At 43.4% G+C, this 27028-nt stretch overlaps 4 protein-coding genes across 4 annotated transcripts; 1 reads left to right on the forward strand and 3 right to left on the reverse strand.

Moving 5' to 3' along the window:
- Nucleotides 1–8827: 8827 nt before the first annotated feature.
- On the forward strand, nucleotides 8828–9545 carry dbx2 (developing brain homeobox 2). The gene is made up of 3 exons (XM_028430491.1): nucleotides 8828–8831; nucleotides 8950–9134; nucleotides 9354–9545. Exons 1-3 carry the CDS (start codon nucleotides 8828–8830, stop codon nucleotides 9543–9545), a joined length of 381 nt encoding a protein of 126 aa, XP_028286292.1.
- A 751-nt stretch (nucleotides 9546–10296) lies between these two features.
- Nucleotides 10297–11458, reverse strand: LOC114451696 (prolactin-like). The gene is made up of 5 exons (XM_028430492.1): nucleotides 11449–11458; nucleotides 11186–11364; nucleotides 10975–11076; nucleotides 10657–10842; nucleotides 10297–10506 (listed from the first exon to the last, which is right to left on the reverse strand). Exons 1-5 carry the CDS (start codon nucleotides 11456–11458, stop codon nucleotides 10297–10299), a joined length of 687 nt encoding a protein of 228 aa, XP_028286293.1.
- Nucleotides 11459–12731: 1273 nt separating this feature from the next.
- On the reverse strand, nucleotides 12732–13967 carry szl (sizzled). The gene is made up of 4 exons (XM_028431769.1): nucleotides 13619–13967; nucleotides 13355–13521; nucleotides 13141–13233; nucleotides 12732–13042 (listed from the first exon to the last, which is right to left on the reverse strand). The coding sequence occupies exons 1-4, from the start codon at nucleotides 13900–13902 to the stop codon at nucleotides 12732–12734; spliced, it is 855 nt and encodes a 284-aa protein (XP_028287570.1). The 5' UTR covers nucleotides 13903–13967.
- Nucleotides 13968–16777: 2810 nt separating this feature from the next.
- On the reverse strand, nucleotides 16778–26151 carry mov10l1 (Mov10 like RNA helicase 1). The gene is made up of 26 exons (XM_028430498.1): nucleotides 26058–26151; nucleotides 25640–25760; nucleotides 25348–25529; nucleotides 24623–24782; nucleotides 24410–24522; nucleotides 24145–24332; nucleotides 23820–23957; nucleotides 23458–23739; nucleotides 23123–23323; nucleotides 22914–23028; nucleotides 22519–22696; nucleotides 22381–22451; nucleotides 22222–22313; nucleotides 22075–22130; nucleotides 21404–21498; nucleotides 21251–21323; nucleotides 20985–21166; nucleotides 20525–20671; nucleotides 20261–20382; nucleotides 19823–19922; nucleotides 19551–19697; nucleotides 19291–19464; nucleotides 18976–19125; nucleotides 18757–18864; nucleotides 16951–17091; nucleotides 16778–16855 (listed from the first exon to the last, which is right to left on the reverse strand). The coding sequence occupies exons 2-26, from the start codon at nucleotides 25734–25736 to the stop codon at nucleotides 16778–16780; spliced, it is 3390 nt and encodes a 1129-aa protein (XP_028286299.1). The 5' UTR covers nucleotides 25737–25760; nucleotides 26058–26151.
- Nucleotides 26152–27028: the final 877 nt, after the last annotated feature.

Below are 27028 nucleotides of genomic sequence, written 5' to 3' on the forward strand. Positions count from 1 at the left end.
CCCCACAGACGCTTCTACAGCAGCGAGCGAGAGAGAGAGCTACGTCCACTGAAGGAGGAGGAGTGGGAAGGGAGGAGAACATCTGAGAGGAAGAAAGAGGGACAATAAAGCCCCCTTGTGGCTCAAGAGGGGAGAAACCCACCAATACAACAGTATGAATACAAAACATAAGGATTACAACCACGCCTGACGCTGATAAGATCTACAGCAGGCAGCAATGGAAAGAACCATTCTGCAGAGAGACTTGTAATTTATTACAATTTGTAAAGATGTTATCATTAAAGGTCAGACGATGTGTGTGGCAATAAAACGACCACTTACAACAGATGCTGTTAAATTTGTGCCAGTGCCCAAAACGTTCTATTAATTCATAATTTAAACACCGGACATGACAAATGCTAGTTTACAAATATACAACTAATCAGCTAAGTAGTAAAAGAAAGGCTATATTCAAGAAAAATCTGTATGGACACGTAAAAAAAATATGTTTAATCAATTTTGTTAATGTTAAGTTTACTAATAGCAAAAACACTGGCTGGAACTTTATCATAATTGTTTCCCTCTTATTTTGAACTATCAGCATACTAGTTAGCATACTTGATATTAGCATACCACTTAGCACAGTAGCTAGTGTTCTAGTTAAGGTTGAACCAACGTACCAGTTAGCATACAAATTAATATGCTACTTCACTTTAATAGATAGAGCGGCTTAATTTAAACATATGAAAGGGTATCCTAGTTCAAACTTAAGGTCCCTCAGCACGAGCATGCTAGTCAGCACAGTAGAATTTTGAACTAGCTTGCCACTTAGCATCCTAGCACACACACGTCAAGTGCACACCAGGTCACTACAAGTTGTCGGGCAGGCAGAATTCAAAGATAAATTCATAACCTACCTTTATTTACTAGCTTGCTGGTAGAACAGTGAATTCAGAAACTTACACCATTTACAAGGTGTTTGGTCATCTTCCATTACTGGGCCAGAGGTCTGGATGTGTACACGGTATTCCAGCACTCAGCAGGATTCTACCGCTGAGGCCTTTAAACCGCGGCTGTTACACCAAGCGGCAACATCCGGGACTTTAAGCCAATGCGGAAGCGTGAAAAGTTGCAGTTTACACCGCAACCACTGGGGACTGAGGGCTGGCTCCAAAAGCGAGTCAATCCCCTTAAAATGGTTAACTTATCAGCGGACATAAACACGCTAACAGCCTGGTACAAAAAACGTCAACTGTAGGGAGTCGTTTTTTTTATTGATTTTTTTTAATTATATTCACATTTATGTAGAATTATGAGTGACAGGCCGTATTGCCGTATCACAACGTCGGTTTCCTGCTTCCGGCTTCTCGCCCGCTCCCCCTCTTTGCCCATATTTGGAGTTTTGGCGGACTGTGGCGGTGCCAATATGGCGACGGTCAAAACAGCGCTTCATGAGCTCACAGAGGTTGTTATCCTAATATTCTACTTGTGGGAATCTCCTGAATGTAAGCGCACATTGGTGTTTAACAGACAGGGGTGGCATGATAAGCAGGCGGTACACATCTTACAGGTTGAGGGGCCAGCTCCTCTTCCAAACCATCTGTTTTGTTTTCTCCGTCCTTGTGAAGAATGGAGGTCAGAGAAAACACCAACTGGCTCATCCGGAGTGTCAAATGTTGAAACTGTTTTGTGTTGTGACCTCCTGAGAGCCTTCAGTGTTCCTTCCCTTCAATTAGTTAAGTTGAATCTGGGCTTTTCAGCAGGTGGCGTGGAAATGAGAGGAGCGTTGGGCTGCTGTGACTCAGCCTTTCTAAGGCCTTTCTGTTTGTGGAGCGCAGATGCTTGGTGCTTTAGAGGTTGGTTTATTCATCTTGCATCTTCCTCATCTATGGGACCAATTACCATTTTAAAAAATAACTGTTTTATCAGTCTCCATACCATGCCACTCATCATTGTTTAAGGACACTAATAATACTCATTTCCAGCCAGATGGACGTGGATTTGGAGGGACAGTCTTGCTGGTCCTTACACGTGGGCAGCAGCAGCAGATAGGATTCTGGGGACAGATCCTGTGCGGTGGTCTGATCCATCCACATATTAATATAACACAACATATTTGTCATTGCAATCTGCCTCCACTTGGAGACAGTCTCCACTCGTGCCAATGACGTGTTTTGTTTTAATTACAAATCACACAAAACAGATGTGTTTTGGCGAAGAGGCCCGTTTGTCTGTCAGCGATTGAGTTAGCTTGTTCATCCTTCCAGAGAGTGCGTCTAATGGGTGGCTATTGTTTAATAAAACAAAGGCAAGCAGTGGCTCTCCGTGCAGTGTCACATCTGCTGTGTGAGAGGGCCTGCAACCATCTATTCATTATTAATAATACTACATTACTCCAGGCTCCAGACAGGAAATGTAATTACTCTGTACTGGCCACAAGTTGTCATTTCCTGAAGTGCCATGAGGAAAATAAGAGTCATTAAAAGCATGCAGCAGAGAAAAGTAGAAAAATGTACACAGTGCCAACACACACATGCATAGATACATACCCTCCTGCTGTGGACACATGCATGCACACACAAGGACAAAGCAGCGCCGCCTGTCCTTCCGTTCATCTCTAAAAGAAGCAGATGGATGATGCATTACAGAGCTCTCAGGGGCTTATTCACTTTGGCCATAATATACCATATAGACTTCCTAATGCCACAGACGAAATGGAATGACTCGCAGTAGCTGTGCCAGGATTTGAATGAACTGCAGGAAGGGGGGAAAGAAATGGCCTATTGTTCCCACAGGGCTCTCCTGGGTTACATAATTCTGTTATATTGACCTTGGCAGTCTTTATAATTTGACATTCATGGGTCACATTTAAGGCTGCAATGATTCATTGCACCAGTCTGCTCAGCTTTGTATTAAACAGCTCTACTAACAAATTCATTTACACATCAGGAATCTATGGCACAGGATATAAGCTGATCTGTGATACACTGTTACTTCATACTTATGTGTAGCATTTGCCTTCCAAGACTGAAGAATATAACTAAACGCACCAGTCACCAGTCTGAGGAATAAAACCTCAAATTTGATTACAAGCAACCTTTGGCTCTCTGGCCATCACACAATAGGCTGAGCTGTCTGGGCCAATTTCCATGCTCAGCATGAGGTATCTACACGCGCAGGCTGGAGCGCCCGGTCGCCCCAGCACACACACACACACACACACACTTCCCAAACAGTGTGGATATGCCTGTTTACTGTGCCTAAACTCCGGGTCTGTCGCCCCTCTTGTTGGATTTTCTATTACTATGTGGAGAATCATTAGTTGCAGTGTGAAAGGTTACACAAGCCTCTTATTGGATGTTTATACCAAAACATTACAACACAGAGACGTACGTGTGTGTTTGGGTGAACATTTTTTTATGTTGCATTTTATAACAGCGTGCTGCCCACGAGGATCTGTCTGTAAACCGAGCTCATGCTTAGCTGGTGTCATTTTTGAGAATTAATGTTTTTAAGGGGAAAAAAGTAATAATCAAGAACTGTTTTGCTAAAAAATAGACTTACTGAGCAGAGTTTCTAAAATTAAACTAAAAGGAGAATAAAGCACATTGCAAATGAGTGGCCGAGGGGTTTGTCTGGGCACAAAGGAGCTCTGAGGGAGGCTGGAGAAAATAGAAAACTATTTACTACTGGTGAAGACTGTTTGGTGCATGTTAAACTTTGGCCAGCACTTCATTGTCTCTGGTGTCTATCATTTAATAGGCTAGTTGACATAATGAATGAGCCAGACCCACCTTCTGCCACTCCAGAAAGGCCCCAGCCATATCATATAACTGCAACAGATGCTAGATGTGATCTTCGGTTTACTCTGAAGTGCTGATCAGTGCTCTCATTCTATCAGTGCCACCTTGTGTGCATGGCAGCAAACTGCAGGCAGTCTGACGCTGTGAAGCAGTACTGAAGGCAGACAGGCAGTGTCACCATTGGACTGAAGAAGAAGTGACACAAGTGTGTAAGGCTGGCTGTTTGGGGGGGCGAAGGTTAAATGGCGTTTAGATTGGGAGGGGCCAGGAAAGAGGCGTTTATTCCGACACATTACCCAACAACAAACTGAAAATGATTTCTTCCTTACCACAATAATACTCACTTTTTAAGGCCTCTCTTTATAAGTGAGAGGTTGTGTCCCTGAAAAAGTGACTGTTTTGTTAAAGCTGCACAAAGAGACATCAAACATTTTCAATTCATTGATCAATGAATCCATGTCAGTAGTACAGGTGAAGCCTCATACAGGATTTATGTAACCAGCTTAATATGAATGTACTCTTAATCACAACACGGTCAGATGTATGTTGAGCTTTTATGGACCGGTCGGGGCAGTGCAGTCTCTCCGTACAGCCACGCCCATTCCTCCAGGATCCTATTGTGAGTGTGTGCAGTGAGCTGGCTCATTGGGCCCTCATGGTGAATGGCCCGCAGCCATTCACTCAGCATACAGAAGCTCATTAGAACTCTATAGACACACAATTGTGAGGCTCACATTAGAAACTTCCTCCTCTGGGACACAGACACTGCACACAAAGTGCCAGTTTGCTGCTAAGCTAAGCGCATTGTCCTCCTGATTCATAGAACCTGGCCCTCCATTCACAATATTAAGTTCGAGTGGTGGAATATCAATTGCGTGTGCAATGGGCCGGTATCTTTTTAAGAGCTTTAGTGGGGTTAAAAAAGAGAGAGAAAGGGGATCTCAGCCGCTCTGCAGAGTGCTAGCTTTCAACAGAGCCATTGTGAGGAGGCTGAATGAGGGACCCCTGTTTTTTTCCCTCCATTTCTAAAAAGAGATGGACATCAAATAAATTCACATGAACTTGCTTCAGGGTGTTTCTAAGCCTTACTGTTTAAGAATAGCCTAATTATACCTCCCTCTCCTGGAGAGCTCAATTGGAATCTGGCTAATTACACAGTGGTGAATCTTAATAATGATACGCTCTTAGCGTTGCCTTTTAAAATGTGCACAAACTCACGTGAGAGTTTTTCTACCTAAAATGTCAGTGAACAGAGAAATATAGGATTTTAAACAGAACACACAGAGTTCTAACAGGTCTGAGGCACTCCTGACGTCTCTTAAACCTGCCGCAGTCTCATTGGGCGTTAGCTGCATGAATGAACAACAAAGTTGTCACATAAAACATACGTAAGGATCCTTCATAGTCTGAACAAACATACAGTCAGGAGTACGGGCGGACATCAGGCATGGCTTCACCTTCTGTTTTCTTTCTGTCACACAAACAAATGACTCTCCTCAAGAACAAAGCTCGGGGCTATCAGCCGCTGGCCTGCCGCAGCATGTTCACACACACTGCACAAATTGTGCACGCAGACTTGCTAACACTCATCGTGACAGAGCGCGGTGCCTTCTCCACCAGTCTGAGGAATAAAACCTCAAATTTGATTACAAGCAACCTTTGGCTCTCTGGCCATCACACAATAGGCTGAGCTGTCTGGGCCAATTTCCATGCTCAGCATGAGGTATCTACACGCGCAGGCTGGAGCGCCCGGTCGCCCCAGCACACACACACACACACACACTTCCCAAACAGTGTGGATATGCCTGTTTACTGTGCCTAAACTCCGGGTCTGTCGCCCCTCTTGTTGGATTTTCTATTACTATGTGGAGAATCATTAGTTGCAGTGTGAAAGGTTACACAAGCCTCTTATTGGATGTTTATACCAAAACATTACAACACAGAGACGTACGTGTGTGTTTGGGTGAACATTTTTTTATGTTGCATTTTATAACAGCGTGCTGCCCACGAGGATCTGTCTGTAAACCGAGCTCATGCTTAGCTGGTGTCATTTTTGAGAATTAATGTTTTTAAGGGGAAAAAAGTAATAATCAAGAACTGTTTTGCTAAAAAATAGACTTACTGAGCAGAGTTTCTAAAATTAAACTAAAAGGAGAATAAAGCACATTGCAAATGAGTGGCCGAGGGGTTTGTCTGGGCACAAAGGAGCTCTGAGGGAGGCTGGAGAAAATAGAAAACTATTTACTACTGGTGAAGACTGTTTGGTGCATGTTAAACTTTGGCCAGCACTTCATTGTCTCTGGTGTCTATCATTTAATAGGCTAGTTGACATAATGAATGAGCCAGACCCACCTTCTGCCACTCCAGAAAGGCCCCAGCCATATCTGAATTGAGAAGCACATTAGAGCCTCTCAGCCAATCACAGCACAGCCCTGTAAGCAAAGTGCAGGCCTGAAGGAGGAAGAGCAGAGGACTTTTGTTTTCTTCAGGGTTTAATGAAGTTGGCCTGGTCACTCAAGTAGGGATTAAAGGAGAATTTAGTGTCACTGAGCTGTGACTGCTGAAGAGGGAACTGGAGCGTTCGGGTCACTGTGTGAACAGGATGGTCTCAGTGCAGAGCTGCAGCAGGAGGAATATGGCTGGCTTTCCACCCGCTTTACCAGGATTTGGGAGCTCAGGCAAGAGTTTTCTTATCGACAATCTACTGCAGTCGCAGACACCTTCAGCCCGTCCTCAAGGGACCACAGGCGGATTCATGAGGCGAGCGACCTGTGAACGTCCCAAAAGAACCTGGGGCCCCGAACACGGAGCCTGCCCGAGCCAGGCGCAAAGTCCTCAGCAGGTGAAAGACTTAGGAGGACCGCTGCTCACACACTCAGGTAAACAAAAGCAAAAATATGATATGTTCAAATTTATATGAACTCCCCCATAACGTCTAACAGAAATAGTCAACTGTACTTAACTCTTATTTCTAACAACAGGATAGTTTGTGGATAGAAAAACACATTTTTTAGGCCGTAAATTACAATTACAGTTGAATTCTACAAGTATGTCACTGGCAGAATTTTAACTTTTATACACATTTTTTATAAAAAAAATATCACAGAATCCACTAATGCATACTGCTTTGTCAACATAGTAGCAAAAAACTTCTCTTATAATAGAAATAACTGTTTCCTAGATGGTGGACTTCATGGTGGTTATAAAATGAGTTTGGTTCAAATTTAAATTCCATGATTTAAACACATTTAACACATAATTCAATATGACTCAGTGAGCAGCTTTGTTTGAATTGTCATATAAATTCCAAATGTCCATGATGATGGCAGGTGCAGCTTTCTGAGGATCATACCTGCCTCACCGCCCCTCTGTCTTTGCAGGTGTGCTGAGCAGTGTTTTCCTGCGGAGCCCGCAGTACCTTCTGACATGCTGCGGTGGGTCCAGCCCCCCTCCGGTCTTTTCCAGTGAGTGTTTTATGCCTCATCAGCAATGCCTCAGCTCCTCTCTAAGCATTAGCAGCAGGGTCTCCCATGCTCTCCACAGCTAATTACAGATGCAATGCCAAAGAGCTAATTCTCCGTTCAGCTCTGCACAGCTCTATTCATAACCATTCACGGCTGTTTAGGACAGGGAAGAGGGGTGGGCTGCGGGGCTTTCAGGGGTCCCAGAGGCCCCCTGGTTTGTACTTGCAAATACACACATTTACTAGCACAAATATGCAGCACTAATAAACATCTTGTCCTCTGTCATATTAAGATAATTACAAGGTGTGGATTTTTACTGCTGAGTAGGATTTTTTCAAAGCTTTTTTTTAACTCCCTCAGCACATTAATAAGTTTTAAGGGAAGTTTTCAGGCTGAATAAAAAGGTAAAACTGCATCTAAGGTATTTAAATTTAGGCTTTAAATGTGCATATCGCTTAAGGACTTGTGTTAGAGCGCTGAGCGCTCCATCACACTCACACAGCACAATTAATTCAATCAAGCATTTGTCTTATTCAGGCTTTGTCCCCAAGCAATTGGAAGTTATTAGTTGTTGCATCCTATGATGGCTGTCAAGACTTGTGGAAACCAGCACAAATCTGAAAGCCCTCATCCCACAAGTCCCCGGAGTCCTCTTAGCAGGCTGACATTTTCCCACAGTGCCCAGCAACACAACAATGCCAACTCTGGCCGTGACCAATCGGCACTTTCACTCCACCATCCACACGCGACCTCACTGCAATTTTTCACTGCAGCAATGAACTCCACTAAGCACAAAACAACTGGCAGAAGAGGGCTGGACGAGGGACACCCCCCAGCCATTGTGTGGCTAAAGAGCTTGGCTCTCCGACCCCCCCTCCTTTCTCCTGTCCTTCAACTCTCATTCCTGCCCATTGGAGCCCTGTTGACTATGACATAAAGCATTCAATAAAAGTGACTTTTATAGACTTATTCGAGCTCATCTTCACATACAAACTGGCTTCAACCGAGCAAGAGAAAAGATTTAGTGTTGGGCCACTGAGCCATCGGGTAATGGCATTTCCATTGAACAGCTCTATTGTTGGTGTCCCGCAGGGCTCTATAGTTGGCCCACTAGGGTAGACACACACGTTGCCCAGGAATGACCTGGTAATCAGCTATTTAAGTGAAAGCCATTGAGCTCCATTAGAGAAGTGAGAAGCATGTCCAAACCTGTTTTGTGCTCCCCAGAGGTGGTCTATGTGCAGATTTGTCGTACAGATTAAAAAGGCAACGTTGAATGGGTCGGATAAATTGTTCCACTTGACTTTTGTTGTGCGTGCACCTGTGAGTGAAGCAGCGTGGGATTGGTCCTCACAGGTCACCAAATCCCTTTTTCCTAAGTTAAAATGGCTTTCTATTCACTTTAGTCACCCTCAGTTTGTTAAACTGGACAAACAGAGTGATGAAGTGAGTATGACTAAAACAGATTGATCCGTATAGAATCACACTTTGTATCATAGACCTGTTAAGTTTGCTTGATTTGCTCCACACATGCCAAGTTTCCATTAAGTTACAGTTAATGATGAGATTAGAAGCCCGCACATGGGTCAGACCAGACCACTGACAAGTACCAGTAACACAAAAACGAACCACTGATCAGCCAGGATGTTTACATGACGGTGAAAAAACACACTAAGGTTTCTATATGCTTCCCTTTTTTCCAGAGGGAGCAAATATCCAGATGTGGTCGACTAACTTGAGCCCTAAATCACGTAGAGGGATCCTTAGGAGGGCAGTGTTCTCTGAAGAACAGAGGAAGGAGCTGGAGAGAACCTTCCGGAGACAGAAGTACATCAGCAAGACGGACCGGAACAAACTGGCAGCTGATCTCAGCCTCAAGGAGTCACAGGTAACCCTCGTTTTTCTTTTTATTTCTGATGCTAGAAACAAGGATGTAACAGCAAACATGACTAATTAGCAATGACTAGCTAAGGATGCAAGATATCCGATTGATCAGCTGATTGCTGATACTGAGATATGCACATATATTTCACCTGAAAACATGAAAGTCTCTCCTGTATGACATATTTGGATAAATAACTTTTTCTTCTTACTTGTTGGTCTTTAGGTGAAGATCTGGTTCCAAAACCGCAGAATGAAGTGGAGAAACTGTAAGGAGAAGGAGGTTCATAACAGCCGCTCCCCAATGGACGAGCTCATGGCTCACGGCCTCGCTCAGGACGAGAAGGAACCATTACAGAATCACAGCAGTGCAAAAACAGAGAGATCACCACCACAGAAGAGTACCAGGGACACATAGAAGGCCATGCTGAGGGATAAAGAGTGACTTTCTCACATCCACAAAACCCTTAAAAAAGGACAGTAGTACTGGGGTGTGGTGTACAAAGATGGAACATACGGCCTCAGAAGACTAACATTGATGATTTTCACTTGTCTTTCAATGCACGTCATGATTTGTTGAGTCATAAATGTAATTAGATTCAAGTGATTGGTCAATGATCTGATTGGATTTTACTGCCTCCAGTGAGCAATTTCATGGTTATTGCACTGACAAGTCATTCCAGGAAAGATTCTCACTCTTCATTCCAGGAAAGATTCTCAAATGAGTCACTTCATTTTCAGCTGTTCTTGATTTTCATGCTTTGGTTTGCAGTAGTATTCAGTTCATAATCAAATCACTTTCCAGGTCATTCTTTGATGTGTGTGTTTTGTAAATAGTCATTTTCATGATCGATGCTTAGGTCAACTGTAAATAAAGCGCTCCAATGAATTCTGATTGGCAGTGATTGTTCTTACAGCATTGGACCGTTTTCATGTAGTATTTCCCATTTCTATGAATACTGGCAAGAAAATGACTGAAAACAATAATGACTGTATAAACTTCGATTTTATTTTTTGTTTTTTTTGCTCTGTTCAGAAGCACATTTAATTAATTAATTACACACAATATCCTGAATAGTAACAGGGCTTTTTGCATTATGAGAACATGATGTACATTTAAAAGCACATGAGAAACATGTTTTCATATATTACCTATTTAATATTACCTATTAACAGACCAGTCCGGGAAGCGTGGTGCATTTCAGGATATGGAGATAATTTTTGACTTTGTTGGAGTCCCTGCGGAAGCAGTAGAGCAGGTCGTGATGATCTACTGAGTCCAGTCCTCCACGTTTGTAGAAGGACACGGCAAAAGAGGGGACCAAGCTCTCTGGAGAAATGGAGCCCACAGTGTTACCGGTTACTCCTTCTAGCTTCATCTGAAACGGACAGGATGAAGGATCGAAGGAATACACAAAACCACTGGATTTAAGTTCTTTACAATCCCCAGAACAAGCAGTGTAAATAGTTGATGCATTCTAACTTGAGTTTGGTATACTGTGAATAAAAAATAAATAGTGGACCTTTACCTTCTGGGCCATTTTTTCCACTCCGTCCCTCAGCTCCTGCACCATATCCGTGATCTCCAGTGCTTTGCTGGGGCTGTAGTAGCTGAAGTCTTGATTCTGATCCTGGGACAGGCTCCAGTAGAGATGTGACAAAGGATCATTCCAGGCCTCCAGCAGCTTCAGGATCACTTCTGTCAGCTGCTCTCGCTGTTCATGAGAGAAGCACTTTAATAACCTGGTGGTAGACAGTCCAAGCACCATAAACACAAGACACAGTGGCATCACTTGCAAGACATAACCACAGCGATATGTTTTTAATATTAACACATGTACACTCACTCCAAGTCTTTGAGCATTCTCTTTGTCATCAGGCGTCCGTATGGCGTACGTGTGGCACCTCCGTTTTCCTATCAGGTTCTTGTTGGGAGAGAGAGATTGCTCCTGTTTAAATGGAAACAAAAACCACCCAGTTCAGAGTCAGCTCAAACGTGGGTGACTGATGATGACGGCAGACAAAAGGATGATGGATGATGAAGACAAAAAAACTCACAAACTCAGAGTGCAGGTCACTGGACATGCCGTGCATTCTTGAGGACTGTTGTATGACTCTTTCAAAGAGATCTGCCAGAGAAGGAACTTTGCAACCAGCCGGCCCATAGGCACAGACAGGAACGGTGCCAACCCTCACAGAAAAATCAAGGTACACCAGTATGAGCACAGTAAACCAAACTGTGTGAGAAAGAAAACAGAACAATACAAGTCACCACAAATCAATAGATCCTTTACAAACTCAAGAACTGCATTTGTTCTTACCTTTCTGCATCTTGCAGTGGAGTTGCAGATGATGAGTAGAGCTCTTTTGCCGCCAGAGTTCCTCTTGCAGAGGCTAACATGAACAATGATGACGCCGCTGATTAAAACAAATTGATTTGTAGAGGATAAAAACGTGATCCTTCTCTGGACGTCACAGGCTGCGCGCCTAGTGAACCGCTTAGCCGAGAGCGGACAAAACGCACCCAGGCGGAAAAGTTACAACTCACTGTAGACTGGCTGAGATGAAGTAATTAACATTACTGTATGAAATAAACAGCATTTTAATTTGTTGCTCTTCACCTCCCAAGTGCAGTTAATTATACTTGTTACAGTACTTTTTATATGCTGTGGCTTCACATCCATAGCATTACTACACTATGGAGACTAATGACCACCCAGCTGCTCCTGAGGGGAAACATACATTTAAGATCATTAACACTAACTGGGGTGAGACTCCCACTCCATAGAAAGCCTTTAATCCACCAAGGGCACAACATAGAACTGAATAGTAAATAAAGTGCTGTTGTTCAAAGCACATTGTTCAACAGCCCCACACAGCCTGTTCAGCCCTATAGTGAAAATGAGGCTATTCAAATGTTAACGGAGTGATGCATCTTCTCATTAGGGCTGCACAGTACAGAGGGTCTGCTGTGAGTGCAGCCATGAGTCACTCTGACTGTAGAGACACTGACCCACATGCACGCCTGCTGAATCTCTAGATGGTGTAATGGATGGTCCCAGAACACTTTTCAACAAGGACCATGGTATCATAAAGGTGCTGTGCTTCTCCGTTAGTGTGCCACCTTGTGGTAAACCACAGTAGGAGACCAAAATTAGGAAATGATGCTGTTTGATGTGCAATCTTTTCGTGTCTTCGTTTTATAGGACAAATATTTTATTGTAATCTTTTCCCTACATAACATACACATAAAAAAGATGGTATAAATACATCACAGTGGTTATAGAAAATATATTTATTATTACTATGTACAAGTTTGAGTGCATCCTATTGTGCTAGCAAAGCAGAAATGACTGTGAGCTGCTGAGTGAAGCAAAGATTATCATCTTAATCTTTTGCATTTTAAGTGGAGAATCTATATATATATATATATATATATATATATATATATATATATATATATATATATATATATATATATATATATATATATATATATATATATATATATATATATATATATATATATATATATATATATACATACACACACACATTCTAACCTGATTCAACACCAAATGCACTTTTCGAGCTCCGTGTCCATTCAACATCTGTGATGCTTCCACTTGCGGGTGGCCACTGCAATGTTTGTGTCCTTTTTGTGCCATGGGAAGAGACGGGTGAGAGCGAGGGTGCCGTCGGGCTGCACAGACCCGGTCAGCACGTAAAGCTGCGAGCGACCAGGGCGCACAAGGGTATTGGCACATTTGAGGTTGATGAGGAGCCACCGGTGGAGAAGATGCTGGGTGTCGTAAGGCAACAGAGGACCCTGACGGATAAACTCCACACGGCCCTGGATCTCAAATTCTGGCTCTCCCGTGAGTGTGCGATGGCGATGAATTTTGGCCGTCACAGCTGTTGACATCAGGAAAAATAGCATTTAGATTATTAACTGTTGCAACAAAAACACTCGATAAACAAATATGATGCACACCAAAAAACTGTAAACGTACCAAAATCGTGGTGGCAGAAAGCATCCAGGACTGTTTTCATTGCAGGAGCGTCTTCCACAGAAGGACAGTTCTGGCAGGCAGGTTTGGGTAAACCTGTGACAGAAAACAAATTAAACACACGTTAATACAACACAAGGAGCAATCATAGGCAAGCTGAAAGAGCAATTACATGGTAGTCAGTGGGATGACAAAGAAGGAAAGTAAATGATGTTACCTTTAACGAAGTGGCTGAATTTTGCATGGGGGGAAAGGCACATGTCTTCCTCAGCAGGGAAACGGTCACAGTCCAGAGCCTCTGGCCATGGGTGTCCCTGGCAGGCAAGCACTGGAGCACAGCTGTCCTTCACTGCCATGCACAGGCTCCGACAGGGCTGGATAAAACTGGAACATTAGATATAGAAAGTTAGACAATGAATAAAAGACAAAACTTCAAAACTTTTTTTTGCGCCTTCAGTGCATAATAAATAAACAAACTTACGTGTCAAGACAAACAGGGGCAATAAGGGAACAGAGGAAGGCCTGAGCCTGAGGGTGGCAACCGGTCTGCAGCAGGGGTTTCCAGTCCTCTGAACGTGGCACCACTTCACCTTCCAGGTTACTGTGGCCCAAAAAGTTGGGCAGTCGCATTTCTGAGTATCCGACATCTTTGCAGACCTTCATCTGATTGGGGATGGCGACGCAGCGAGTGGACTGAGCCATGTCAAACGCCTTTAATGGACACGCCATAGCCATGAGAGCCAAAGTAAAAGAAAACACAGCCATGCTTTGCAAAGGTTTGCAAAAAATCCCAGGTGTCCACAGAGTAAGTAGGATTGCTTGTTGTCACGTCTCTGCTCTCTCCTTGGAATGGCTTTGCAACGGATGCAGCCTTGCTTTTTATACAGCGCAGTCAGCCAGCCCCATCAGCCTGCAAGTCTCTTATCAAGCACTTATCAAAGACACAGAGACGATGCGTTTGGAGACAACGGCTTGTTTTGTGATGACTGCAGACAGGGGGGGGGGGCATTAAGCAGATGGAGGGTGTGTAGGCTAGGGGGTGGGGGGGGGGGGGGGGGACAATTGGCAATCATGGCCAAGCTTTCACTGAGTAAAGACCAGCTCAGACAACATGCTTCATCTGGCTTTAACTGACCCAACAAATACAGCTCACAGAAAAGTGTGTCCAACAATACAAACTGCACAATGTGAAAATTAAATCGCCAAATGTTTTGGTCCACTCCTGATATTGTATGAACTTAGAGCACAGAAAGTTAAAAAGTTAAATTAGCTATTTTGCTCAGGTTAATATGTAGAAACAATAAAATCCCCAGCTCTGTCTGAAATCTGAGGTTTCTGTAGACAGACGTCTCCTTCATCCTGCCAGCCTCTTTCATGTGTCCCTGCTTCCTAATTGAAGGTTTTCATCAGCAGTGCCTCAAGTTCTCAATAGCAAAAGGAGCGTCTCTCCTGGTACACCTGGCTTTGATCTGCCAATAACACACTCAGATGTAAAAAAAAAAAAAAAAAAAAAGCTATTGGCCCACGTCCTCTGCCTTTGTGTTACTGTGCATGTTGCTTCTATGACAATCAGTGTTATAGTATCAAAAATCTTTAATCTGATGCTCCAAATGTTAAGAATTTCACTGTGATATTTACAAATAATGGAGCAACAACACTTTCACACTCTTCAGGTAGAGTCTTTGTGATAATAACATCCCAACCAGCAGACTGGAGATCCAGCCCTGAGATGCAGACCTGAGGTACAGACACTCGTTTGTCTCCCTCTAACCCAACAACAGAACTCTTGCTGCATCATCGCATTTGTTTGGATGTCGTCTGTCTCCAGATTTTAGATGCGTATCTGAGGCTCATGCCTCTGGGCCTTCTGAGGACTTTCCCCTCATGAATCGGAGGTCTCTATTCCACCCAGCCCTGGTCATTGTGGCTGTATACCGAGCCCTGTCTGCAGTAAGGACAATGCACATGCCACCAGCCCAGAGACCTCCACTGGCCCCAGCTTAGCAAACTTTTACAACCTGATCAGATGAGTGGAGGCTGGTTCCAGTCCGGGTAGACGAGTGTAGCTCGTAAGAGGGGACTAACTGGGCAATTAGAGTCACAGACCAATTTGGGAGAACAATAGGTCCACACATTTAACAAGCTCCCCCTGCCAGGAGCACAGCAGGGGTCTGTTGTTGGGCCTAATGGCTGCCCTGTAGACAGTGTGTCTGTCTTGGTAATGTGTTGCCTGCCCGTACCTCAGCTAATGAGAAGGTGATAGTGTAGTGAAATATTCGGGCACCTGTCCAGGACACAATTAAGCCAAAAAACATGGTATCCACGAGTCGGGGGCAACAGGAATTGTTAGAATAAGAGATTTTTCCACTTTTCTTTGCTCCTTGTACCAAAAACACAACTTCAAAAATAGGTTCACACGACAACAAACCAATGTTTGTCACTGCAAGGTATACCAGCCTCTCTGGACTTTGCCACTGTCTGTAAAGTCTCATTCATCCAGGTTATGTTATGTCCAAGAGTTTAAATGAAGGCAACTGGACTCAGACCTGCTGAATCCACAAAATAAATAAATAAACAAAAAGCAGTTCCAGTTCAATTTAAACTCTTCTAATTTGAAACCACATTCTTCAAATTTGGCTTTGGTATTAATTCCTTAAAACAGCACCTGTCAAAGAAAATCTGTCCACGGTGGCAAGTTCTATGTGAAGAGACACTTAAGTCACACCAACAGCACAACGTCAGCACTTACAGATATTAGAAATAAGCATCTTCATGCTTCTGTATCGAGGCTGAGGACAGCCTGCAGAAGACTTCCTCAATCTTAATTTTTTCAGCACAACATGTGTTTGGTGTATCCCTCTCTCCATGGCAGAACAAATACCTGAGACACATCAAAGACAGAGGTGTGTTCGGGAAACAGGGAGGGGGCCTGGGTGTCTGAGCAGGGCTCCCATAGCACAGCACACTCAGATAAAAGCTGTCTCCTCCATGCACATAGAGACTCATTAACTTAAGAGCCTGAACCCCCATTTGCCTCTTTTCTCTCCTGTCCCCTCGCCCCCCCCCCTCCCTCCATCCTGCTGGGCTCCAGGAGGACTGACAGTCCCTGTGCAGACTGTCAATAGCACTCAATTGTCACATCTAGTCTCCGAGGCTGACGGGCAGACGCTGCCACGCCAGGCTGCGCAGACAACTTAGAACCTAAAGACATCTGTGGCGGGTGAATCACTCAACATACTGAAAGTTCAAATATTATATCCATTTGTTTTTTTAATTGTTTCTACAGCAAACCTATGCAAACACACTTTCACTTTAAAACTGGGTCACTGCCATTCGCATCCTTTTAACAGCATCATCATGCAGCCTTCAAACATGAACACAGCGAGACTGCTATGACGCAAATCCCCAATAATCTACCCATAATCTGTGAAAAAAAAATCTTATGCACAGTCAAGCACATGAAGTTAACAAAGAGACAGAACTGTGCAGTGTGCACAAAGGCCGTCTTTATTTCTAAGTGGAAATACTAAGACTGATCTAAGTGAGGCCGCAGGTTTGTTTTGCTTAATTCACAGATACATAAATTACACGAGTAACGCTGTTGACTGATGGTTGATCAGTGTATATACACCTGAGAACCTTACAGGGAAGGAGGTTCACAGCCCACATACGCCCCGTTAGTAACACAATACTGCAGCAGACTCCTGAAGCATGAATCCTGGAAAGAAATGAATACACTCATTACCCAACAGGCTACGGTCTTATACCAGTAAAAGTGTGAATAAATCTTAGACATCTGTGTTTGTCACTCACCTTAACGAGAATGTGGGGGTTTCCAACAATTAGGAGCAGAGCTCTGGCACGAGTGATGGCCACATTGAAGCGTTTCGGGTTGGCCAGAAAGCCGAGAGCTTTCTGCAGATCGCTGCCCTGCTCAGGAACGCTGGAACGCACCTATTTTATCAAAGAATGGAACCGACTGATTACCTTAACATAGAGGTGGACGAGATGGCAAAAATATATCACGATTTTTTTTTAAAAGGTAAAATTATGATGAAGATTTTAAGTGTTTACATTAAGACTAATTTGCAAGTCGCTGAACAATGCAACCAAACCATTCCCTATGTTTTCATTTGCAAAGTATAATGGACATTTGACAAAAACATGAATACACTTAAGACTTAAGGTAGCCTACCCTCAGAATATAAAAAAGTGCTCTCCTGTTAATAAAACAGTCAGTTTATCGATCAGTATTCGTTTTCATTAAAACATGAAAATTAGCCAGTTTCACACACGTTCTATTTCAAATATGTTAAAAAACATAGATATCTTTCTGTCAGCCCAACGTGCTCGTCTGATATGGAAAATTTTGGCCTAAATAAATGATGCTTTCTGCCTTATGTTTACAAGTTTGACATCATGTACTGATGTAAAGTGTTTTCTGTCCAACCAAGACCGTGAATGAGTCAGTGCTGCTTAATGTTGCTTTACTCATACAGTACTGCTTTCTCCGAGCTACTTCAGCCGTCAGGCCTCTGTCAGTGCTGGGAAGAATACTTTTTAAAAGTATTCAGTTACTGAATACAGATTACATGCCCTAAAACGTAATTTTCAATGTACATTACTCGGTCTGAGTAACATATTCTGAATACTTGGATTACTTACTGAATTGCATTTTAAATGATAGAGTGCAACAATCAGCCCCTGCTGACTACAGAGGACGCTATAAAACATTCAATAGAAAATGTCCAGACTGTTCCAGCTGACTGCATTCAGCGTTATTAGTTATTCCATTTAGAGAAACAGAAACAGAACGTAATGTCAGAATAATATATTTTTTAAACGTAACCCAAAGTCATTTTACACACGCAAAAAAAAAAAAAAAAAGAGTTGAATACCTACATCAAACAGACTCATGTGAGACACGTATAAAACCAGCTGACTGCGAGAGACACGTTCATACTTAGATGTTAATCAGCCTCCGTTTTAGACAGAGTTAGCTAGCATGCTAACAGCTAACTAGTTCAATTATTCAAGTGATGCTAACAGTGTACCAGCATCATGACATCAGACCCAGTCTCTGACCCCAGTCTGTCCTCTCTACCGCCCCCAGCTGCAGCTTTCTGACCAGTTTCACTGTTCACTGATTTTAGAAATGTAACTGTATTCTGATTACCATCTCTTTAGACTGTAACTGCAATGGAATACAGTTACTCATATTTTGTATTCTAATTGAGTAATGTCGGTACATGTAATCCGATAGAGACAGAGGCCAGTGTTGGTGACTTTGAAAGACAAACATGAGCATGTCTTCTCTGAAAAATGTGTGTCTGCAGGAGCCGTGCATGCAGAAGCTAGCACAACATCCCCTGATCCCTTTCACAAACTTTTACACATCATGGATAAAGAAAGAAAGAAAGAGGTGAAATGTATGCAATGCACATGCATCGACATGAAGATTCTGCAATTTGTGACCCAGCTGTATTGAGATGTGGATTTTCACATGCATCATACAAACATCACACATACTCTTACAAATCTGTGTGCTGACACTGTACAAGGCTGACATCTGATAACATCTGATATCTGAGCTTCCTTTGACTAAACTGTTTTTCCTACCGTAGACAGGATGATCACTAGGAACTCTTGTCCTTGGAACTCCTCCACAGAACCCACTTTGATATCAGACAGGCCCACCCAACTCAGCAACCCTCGAATCTTTTTACACTGGAAAGGAATATAAAAATATGCCACTTGTTAAGCATGTGGAGTGCTTTCAATTTTAAATCACACTGAATTCTAATGAGATGGAAAAAGAAACGCTGACAAATATCTGACTTGTTTCTTGTAGGGGGAAATGATGCCAATGTCAGAGACTTTCACAGGTTTGTAGAGCTTCTTTGCCATTTGACAGCAGTAGCGCATGACCTGCACAGCCTCCACTGGGTTAAACCATGATGGGTTGTTACCTTCCCTCATTTCGTTGCCCTAAAGCAGAAAAATAAGCATGTGAGCTTAATATCACACTAATGAGACAGGATGATATAATTCCAACAAGGATCAATAACGAATAAATCAGTAGCTTAGAGGCCTAATTCAGCAGATCCCACCTGTAAAGGACAGCTGTTTATTTTATTATTTAGGTCCTCATACCTTGGTACCGTGAAACAGGAGGGGGAAGCCTTTTTTGGGGAGGCACTTCCACTGGCAGAGGGAATCCACTACATCGGCGGGGCCTTTAAAACACAGTTCACCCTGGTAGAATAGCTTGGACGGCAGACTGAGCAAGGCCTCGTGAGAACGATAGTTGTAGATCAGCTTTGTCACCTGATAAAAAATTTAAAAAAATTCTCCTATAAGACATCAAATCATGGTTTAAATGTGCAATAAATCTCTGTATGCACTGTACTAACCAGCATAGGGTTGTAGCCCCAGTCATGTCTGGAGTAGAGTGGGTTAGCCATTAGTCTCTCCATCAGAGACATCCCCAGGCCAAAAGCAGAGGCTAGCTTCGACTTCACCATCGGACCCAGCTGACAGGGATCTCCAGCCAGAACAATCTAAGCAGAGTAAGAAAACAAAGTTACAGTTTCATTGGCTGAAAAATAACTGACATTTAAAAGACTAGGCCTTGTTGGCTCAGTTGAAGGAGTGAGAAGTCAGAAATTGTAACATTTCTCCTGACCTGACCATCTCGCTCTGATATGAAACTCATTGGGATCAGGGATTCTGGCTCAAGGGCCTGGCTGGCTTCATCCAGGAAGATATGGGTAAAATGTCCCACTCTGAGAGAGAGAGGGGGGGGGGGGGAGAGAGAGAGAGAGAGAGAGAGAGAGAGGGGGGGGGGGGAGAGAGGGGGGGGGGGGGAGACAGAGAGGGGGGGGGCAGAGAGGGGGGGGAGACAGAGAGGGGGGGCGGCAGAGAGGGGGGGGAGACAGAGGGAGAGAGAGAGAGGGGGGGGGGAGGGAGGGAGAGACAGAGGGAGGGAGAGAGAGAGAGGGGGAGAGAGAGAGAGAGAGAGAGAGGGGAGAGAGGGAGAGAGAAAGAAAGAGAGAGAGAGAGAGATCCATGCTCAACAAACTGAAAGTAAAGTTAGTAAAGTAGAGTCTAGCCCCAGCCTTACTGTAGTCCTATATTATGCATCATGCCAGCGCTGCAGCAGGTGCTGACCACGATCCTGTGGAAAGCAGCATGGTGGATGTTCTCTCCTGCCTTTGAGTACATCATCAGCTCTTCAGGGATAGACTAGGGAAAAACAGTCAGTGACACGCCATGTAAATACACAAAGTAAGAGACAGATGCAGACCATACATGTTTCCAGATTGCATGTCGGAAAATGGAACTGGCAAGTCAAATGTCTGTAGTCAAATTAAATGCTGGTGACTACCTCGACTGATCGATAGGTCGCATTAACCCGGGCCATACTTGCAGCATGCAGGAAGCCACTTTCATGTAGGCGGACGCAGATGAGGTCAGCTGCACTGTTGGAAGGAGTGCACACCAGGATCCGACTACTGGGCAGGAAGTGGTAAACCTACAGACGAAAACACACATGCAGGAAAAACGAATACACTTGAGAGGAATACGATGTCATACCACTGAGAGAATTTTACCGTTTGATGTCAGTGTTTTCAGTTTTCTTTGACCACAGTTCTTTGTTATGAATGGGAATTAGAACCATACAACATAACTGAAAAAACTGTCTTTAAAGCTGAAAATGGTTTATTAAAACTACTTTTTTTATTAAAATCTGACTGATGTGGAAAAATAAAATAAATACTTTCAAATTAATACAGTGTAATTTTGAGTGAAGTCCTTGATTCGGGTTCTGTAGTATCTGTGTGCACCTGCAGTATGGCTTCAATAAGGGTGACCGTCTTTCCCGTTCCCGGAGGTCCAAACAAAAGATAAGGAATGGGCCGACACTGTCCTGCCAGGATCCTCTTCACTGCCTCTCTTTGAGGGGGGTTAAGGTCTCTGTTAAAGAAGTGCCCTTCACTGGGAACTGGTTTGGATGTCAGAGTCCCATCTAGAAACAATTATACAGCCGTTACTTGTTATTTAATCAGACAAACAGGGAACATAAATCTGTTATAAGTTTTAATACCAGTACCTTTGGTTTGTGTCGCCTTAGACTTTACATCAATGGAAAAGCTTGACGTCATTCCATTTTCAACCACTGGATCCTGGTGTTCAAACACACTTACACTGATTAAAAAATCATGTAAATAAACCTCTACATTTTCTTTCTTAGTTTTTATTTCACCTCAGCAGCTTCCATCGTTTTGTTTTGGTCTTGCTCATCTATCCATTGTCCAGTCCACTGAGGGGTCTGTGGTCTTATTGTGGTGGGGAAGAGAACTACACAACATACAAGGATGACACTGATGCATGACAAACATAGAAGCTTGTGTGTCAATCTCCTATATACATAAAAACTTTAAGAGATAACTGATGAATAAACTTTTTGTCTCAGATATTAGTAAATAACTCCTGAGTAAACCAACTGTGTAGGACACAAGAGGTGAGGTAACAGCACCCTCTTGTGGTTGTGTCGTCATGTGCCCTCATGTCAGTGGATATTTTCTTAAACTCTTGTAACTGTTTCATATTAGATAATATTTATTTTACAAATTTACTAGGTAAAGAATACTTCATTAATTTATGTAAATGATCGTTGTATGGAGGCCATCACAACACCAAGCATGACTGTCCTAAAATCCAAATTGTGAAGACCATAAAGTTAAACACGTACTACGATCAGTATGCTTACATGCACACTCTTTACCACAATAACAGCTGTGACTATAGTACTTCCTCGTTTACACTGCACTGTGTGACACATTGCCTCATAACCATTATAGTTAAATATGAGTGAATGGGAGTTCTGGTGTTTGCTTTAAGTTATAATAAACTTTTGAAATAAATACAACTTACTTTCCTCAAACTGTCGGGTCAGCACAAGTGCTTGGTGACACCGCCTCATAGGCAACCTGACAATTGTAGCAGTAGAAAACATTATTAGCAGAGAGAGAGAGAGAGAGAGAACACTGGACATGAACTGTCTCCCTTCTTTTCTCTCACCTGTTGTAAGAAAACTCAACATCAACTGGTTCTCCGAGGTAGCTGTGATGAAAGTCCGAGTTCACTCTTAAACTCACATCTTCATCATTGATCTAGGACGGATGGACACATCAAGTAAAAAAGGCTTTACATTTAAAAGGAAATCCAAATTCTTCATACCTCTGCGATGAAAGTGCTGTACTCTGTCACTACGCCGTTGCCCTGTGGTTTCTTCAGTACTACTCTGTCCCCTGCAAAAAACAAAAAGCTTACAAGGCAAGGCCTCTACAATGATCATCATGATGAAAGACACCTCACCTATATTCAGACTGGGTCTGCCTTCACTCAGCCCCGGGACCTCAAGATGCAGGTAGACAGATCCTTTCTTGAGAAAAGTATCATTGATCACAAATTCTCTCATTTCCATTTCTCCGTGCAGCTCCTCCAACCAGAGGAGGGCGGAGAAGCGTGACTGCATGTTGCAGGGCGAGAGGACCTGCACATCAAAGGACAAAGAACAGCAGAGTACAGAACAAGGAGATCATTTCAACATATTGCATCACTTTTTACTGTAATAGTGCAAATGTTTAAGCATTTGTTAGATTCTAAAAAAACACATGAACTATTGACCCAAAGCATTAAATAGCCCAAATGAGCCAATAATAAAGCTTATATTAGGCTGCAAAAACCCAAACATCACTACACATGCCTACCTCTCCCAGGCAGGGTTCAACTACCAGCACATCCTTTTGGGCCTCCACACAGTCTCTGAGGGCTTGAGGCACCGGGAAGCGGGGTAAGAAGTTTGGTAGGCATCGCTTATTCTGCCTAGACGGGGGAGAGTCAATCTCACACTGTTTTCTGAAGCGGCAAATAGCATGATAGTGTTCTTTAGATTCACTAGAATGAGCTGTTTGGATACCTTTGTGGGTGCTTTGGGGCAGACACCGTCATCACATGAGTTGCTGGTGTCGTCCTGACCAGAGGAGCGCTGCTGGGAAAGTAAGGCGCACAGAGATGCAACAGGTTTGCTTCCTCACATCCCACTGTGACTTCCAGGCGCCTCCCAATGGTGAAAGACGAGAAGTGCAGGAGCAGCAGCTCTGCACATTTGCCCACAATCCTGAGGGATTTCAGTACAGACAGCAACTAAACAGAAGCCTCACTGGGACACTTTCACAGGCCTTTCATATCTTCTACAACTACTAATTCTGTTATGACGACTACTGAAACAACTCACGGTTAAAAAACACTTACTTTGGTTTGCAGCCTACTACAATCGACAGTCGTTCTCCTGGTGAAATAACCGACTCTCTTTGAACTCCTCTTGCAGGAGCACAATGACCTTTCTGCCGCTCACCACCTTCTTTGTCATCTCTGACTGGTTTTTCTGAAGACTTGGAACAGTTTTCCTGCCAGTGTTGTTGTTTCTCGCTGGGTGATGAGGGCTGACTGATGCTAACTATGGTGAACTGCTTTTCTGTGTCCCAGCCAGCGAAGTCACAGCAGTGCAGCCTGTGAGTCTCTGAGCCTTTATTTCTGTGTGGGGAGAAAGACAAATATTATTCACATTAGTGACATTAACAAGAAAAAAAACTACATTTATATTTTTGACTCACTGTATCCAGAGCACCAGCTCGTGATTTTCCCCAATCATCACATTTCCAAACTGTCCATAGGCGGTCACATCCAGTCCTCCTTTGTTTTCATAAATGCTCTCAAGTTGAGTCTCCACAGGGTGTATAGGGCAACTCTTACTGCAAATAGAATAAAAAAACTCAGTGAATACAGAAATACTACATGTTATAATAAAGATAAAAAGCACAACTAATCATCCACATCTGTTATGGAGACAACTCCCTTCAGTCTATGTCTTGTTTTGTCTCTGTCAGCACCCCCTCGTCCCACTGACACTCTCAATCACAAGTATCTCTCCTTTCCTACCTCTGGAGGCAGGGCGCCATGCAAAGGGCTCTCCAAGTATAAAGTGACTGACTGCTCTCCATCATTACAATGTTTACAAGATGCCCTTGCATAGGCTGGTAATTGGCAGGCAGCAACAACGAGTCCAGGCTGAAGAAGACACTGTTGTCCACTACTCCAATGTTCCCATACATGTTGGTCACAAACACCTAAAGACAGGGAAACATGAGGAGGGGAAGAGAGGGAGCTATCAATTACACTTCATACCCAACTATAACACCTTTACCTGGTCAATGCGGCAGTAACGTAGTGGGGCCACAGACTGAGCTTGGGTTGTCCACTCTGTAAGATTGATAAAATATTTCGCTTCAACCCAGTCTCCCTTCACTGGCCTATAACCTGTAACGAAAAACAAACAGCATGTAAACAGGCACCAATATTAAGTAAAACTATAGTTTAATCTAAAGTCACAGCATCAACAGGAAGTGACCATCAATACCTGCACAGAGACTGTCCGGTGGGAAGTATGTGGTCTCGTTGATGTAGCCAGCATAGCCATCGAATGACGTGACAGTGCCAACGAGAGGCCGCAGCTGCATAGCTTCAGCCTCTGGTGAGGCACATCCTCCATCTTCCCAAGCATTTGTACTCTTAACCACCTAAACGACAAAATTAAAACGCTAACAAGGCGAACACCAGCTGGCTCTGCCCAGTAAGAGCTGGCACATAAGTCCCGCTCTCTTTGCCAGCTACCAGTGCAGAACTCTGAGACTTGTCAGCCTCTTCCTTCAACACTTGTTGTTCCTTTGCACCATCTTCTCCTCGTATTTCCCCCAGACATCAGGCGTTAAACTATCAAGTATGATTTTTAGCTTTAGCAGTAGCTCCAAATTCCATCCGATGGCATGTCTGATCACCCAGTAGACCTTTGCAGGTAAATGAATGGAGATCCCAGGTGGCATGGAGGGAGAGGACATGTTGTTTACTTACCCATAGTATCCACACTAGAAGCTCAAAGCAAGCTAAATGTTACTATGAATGGCACGTATGTGTGCCAAAGCCCGCTGTGAACTGGTCTCATTAGAACACAAACATAAAGCCATTTAAGATTACAACAAAGTGAGGACATCAAATGGAAACTACAACTCCATGAGAGCAAAACCATCATATAAAACGCGTTATTCTACAGGTTCTCACACACACGGACAGTAACAGGCTCCTCACCCTGACAGCCTTCCACCCCCCTTGGACGCGGTCTCTCAGGGCCGTGCAGTTCACCCGGTCTCCCTCCTTCAGCAGCTCCCCACCCAACACCTCCTCAGCGCTGAAGTAGATAACATCGTCTATCATGCCGTAGCCGAGACACAGCTGGGTCACCACGCCGTCACGTACGTGGCGAATTATGGCTACGCAAGAGACAAATGGGACAGAACCCGACCTGGTATTAATGTCATTGAACCAGGCGCTCAGAGGGACTAAACAGAGTGGGCTTCATCTAGTGAAGTGTCGCACATACCTGCCGTACCAGAGAACATGTCTTCCTCATCCCCCTCCACAGTCCTCCACAAAGGGGAAACCAACTTAGACACCACGCACCACAGCGCGGCTAGCATGTTTGCTAGCGCGGCTAGCAACCTCTGCAGAGAAAACCAACACCTTTATCAGGCGTTTGGGAATGATGCTACTGCACACGCTCAAAAGTAAAGTTAGCCGCGGCACACAGCGGGCTAGTTAGCCAAATTTAACCCACCTGTCATTTGTTCGTGGAATAGCACTTTACTTTAATTTACCCGTTGTGCTGTAAGCTATCTTTTAGCTAACTTTACATATGAGCGCTGTAGCTAACGTTTAGCTAACTTTACCTTTTAGCGCTGTAGCTAACGTTTAGCTAACTTTACCTTTTAGCGCTGTAGCTAACGTTTAGCTAACTTTACCTTTGAGTGTTGAAGCTGAATGCGGTAAAACAACAGAACCAGAGGTCTGGTGCTGTGGGGCCAGGTGGAGCTCTCCTGCCTGTAGATCCACCTGCGAATCGGATCCCGGATACCCGCCAAACCCACGACGCTGAAGTTGACTTCCGATTCTCAACGTCTGACGTGGTTTAAGGGGAAAGTAAGAGGGAAAGCGATTTAAGGGGAAACAGAGAGACATCAATACTCCTTAAAAATAGGTTTAATGCTGTTGTTAGACATAATAAAATGACAAAACATGCACAGAATAGTAAAAATGAGAACTGAAACAATACGAAGAATAAAAGGGATAAAAAAGTGATTTAGTGGAATAAATAAAGACCTTTGCTGTTCGGGCTGAGAAGAAGACGGCTGACAGGGCAAAGGACTGAGCCAGCAGCCACGTTGTCACATTTGTTTATTTTCACATTAGTTTAATTGTTTTTAATGATGTTTGCCTGAGTGCCTGGCTGATGTCATTCCGTCAGGTGGACTCTTACATCTAATATCCTGAAATAGTACTAAGACGGTTATTTAAAGATGAAAGATGAAACTTTAAGTGACTTCAAAATAAAAGTGGGAATTGCTGTGTGTAGTGGTCAGAACAGAACAGATCACCTGACCTCAGCTGTCCCACTATTTATTGTTTTAAACAGTAGTTCAGAATCAGAATCAGATCGTGTTTATTGCCATGTAAGTCAAGAGGATTCACATTACTAGGAATTTGCCATAAAACGTATAATAATTAACATGAAATGAGATAAAACTAAGATAGAAATAAGATAAATAAGACAAAATAAGCTCAATTAAACAAGGTAAATAATGTAATCTAAGAGTAAAGCCATAAATTGACATGACGTAACATACAAGACATACGTAGACATACAATGAACAGAACATGAGTGGTGGTTGTAATTGCAAACATAGACCCTGATATGAAAGAGTGTAACAGTGTA

The sequence above is a fragment of the Parambassis ranga genome, chromosome 19 (genome assembly GCF_900634625.1).
Source record: "Parambassis ranga chromosome 19, fParRan2.1, whole genome shotgun sequence".
NCBI classification, from domain to species: Eukaryota; Metazoa; Chordata; class Actinopteri; family Ambassidae; genus Parambassis; species Parambassis ranga.

Excerpts from the sequence above, each read along its gene's own strand:
- szl (XM_028431769.1), bottom strand. The coding sequence starts at position 13,902 with ATGGCTGTGTTTTCTTTTACTTTGGCTCTCATGGCTATGGCGTGTCCA. Across the intron at positions 13,234-13,354 it reads ATTCAGCCACTTCGTTAAAG|GTTTACCCAAACCTGCCTGC; the intron begins GTAACATCATTT and ends TTTCTGTCACAG. Across the intron at positions 13,043-13,140 it reads TTTCTGCCACCACGATTTTG|CTGTGACGGCCAAAATTCAT; the intron begins GTACGTTTACAG and ends TGATGTCAACAG.
- LOC114451696 (XM_028430492.1), bottom strand. Across the intron at positions 10,843-10,974 it reads AGAATGCTCAAAGACTTGGA|CGAGAGCAGCTGACAGAAGT; the intron begins GTGAGTGTACAT and ends TCTCATGAACAG. Across the intron at positions 10,507-10,656 it reads TGGAAAAAATGGCCCAGAAG|ATGAAGCTAGAAGGAGTAAC; the intron begins GTAAAGGTCCAC and ends TGTCCGTTTCAG.
- mov10l1 (XM_028430498.1), bottom strand. The coding sequence starts at position 25,736 with ATGCTAGCCGCGCTGTGGTGCGTGGTGTCTAAGTTGGTTTCCCCTTTG. Across the intron at positions 23,029-23,122 it reads GCCCCAAAGCACCCACAAAG|GCAGAATAAGCGATGCCTAC; the intron begins GTATCCAAACAG and ends TCCCCCGTCTAG. Across the intron at positions 16,856-16,950 it reads ACCCCCACATTCTCGTTAAG|GATTCATGCTTCAGGAGTCT; the intron begins GTGAGTGACAAA and ends ATTTCTTTCCAG.
- dbx2 (XM_028430491.1), top strand. Across the intron at positions 9,135-9,353 it reads TCAGCCTCAAGGAGTCACAG|GTGAAGATCTGGTTCCAAAA; the intron begins GTAACCCTCGTT and ends GTTGGTCTTTAG.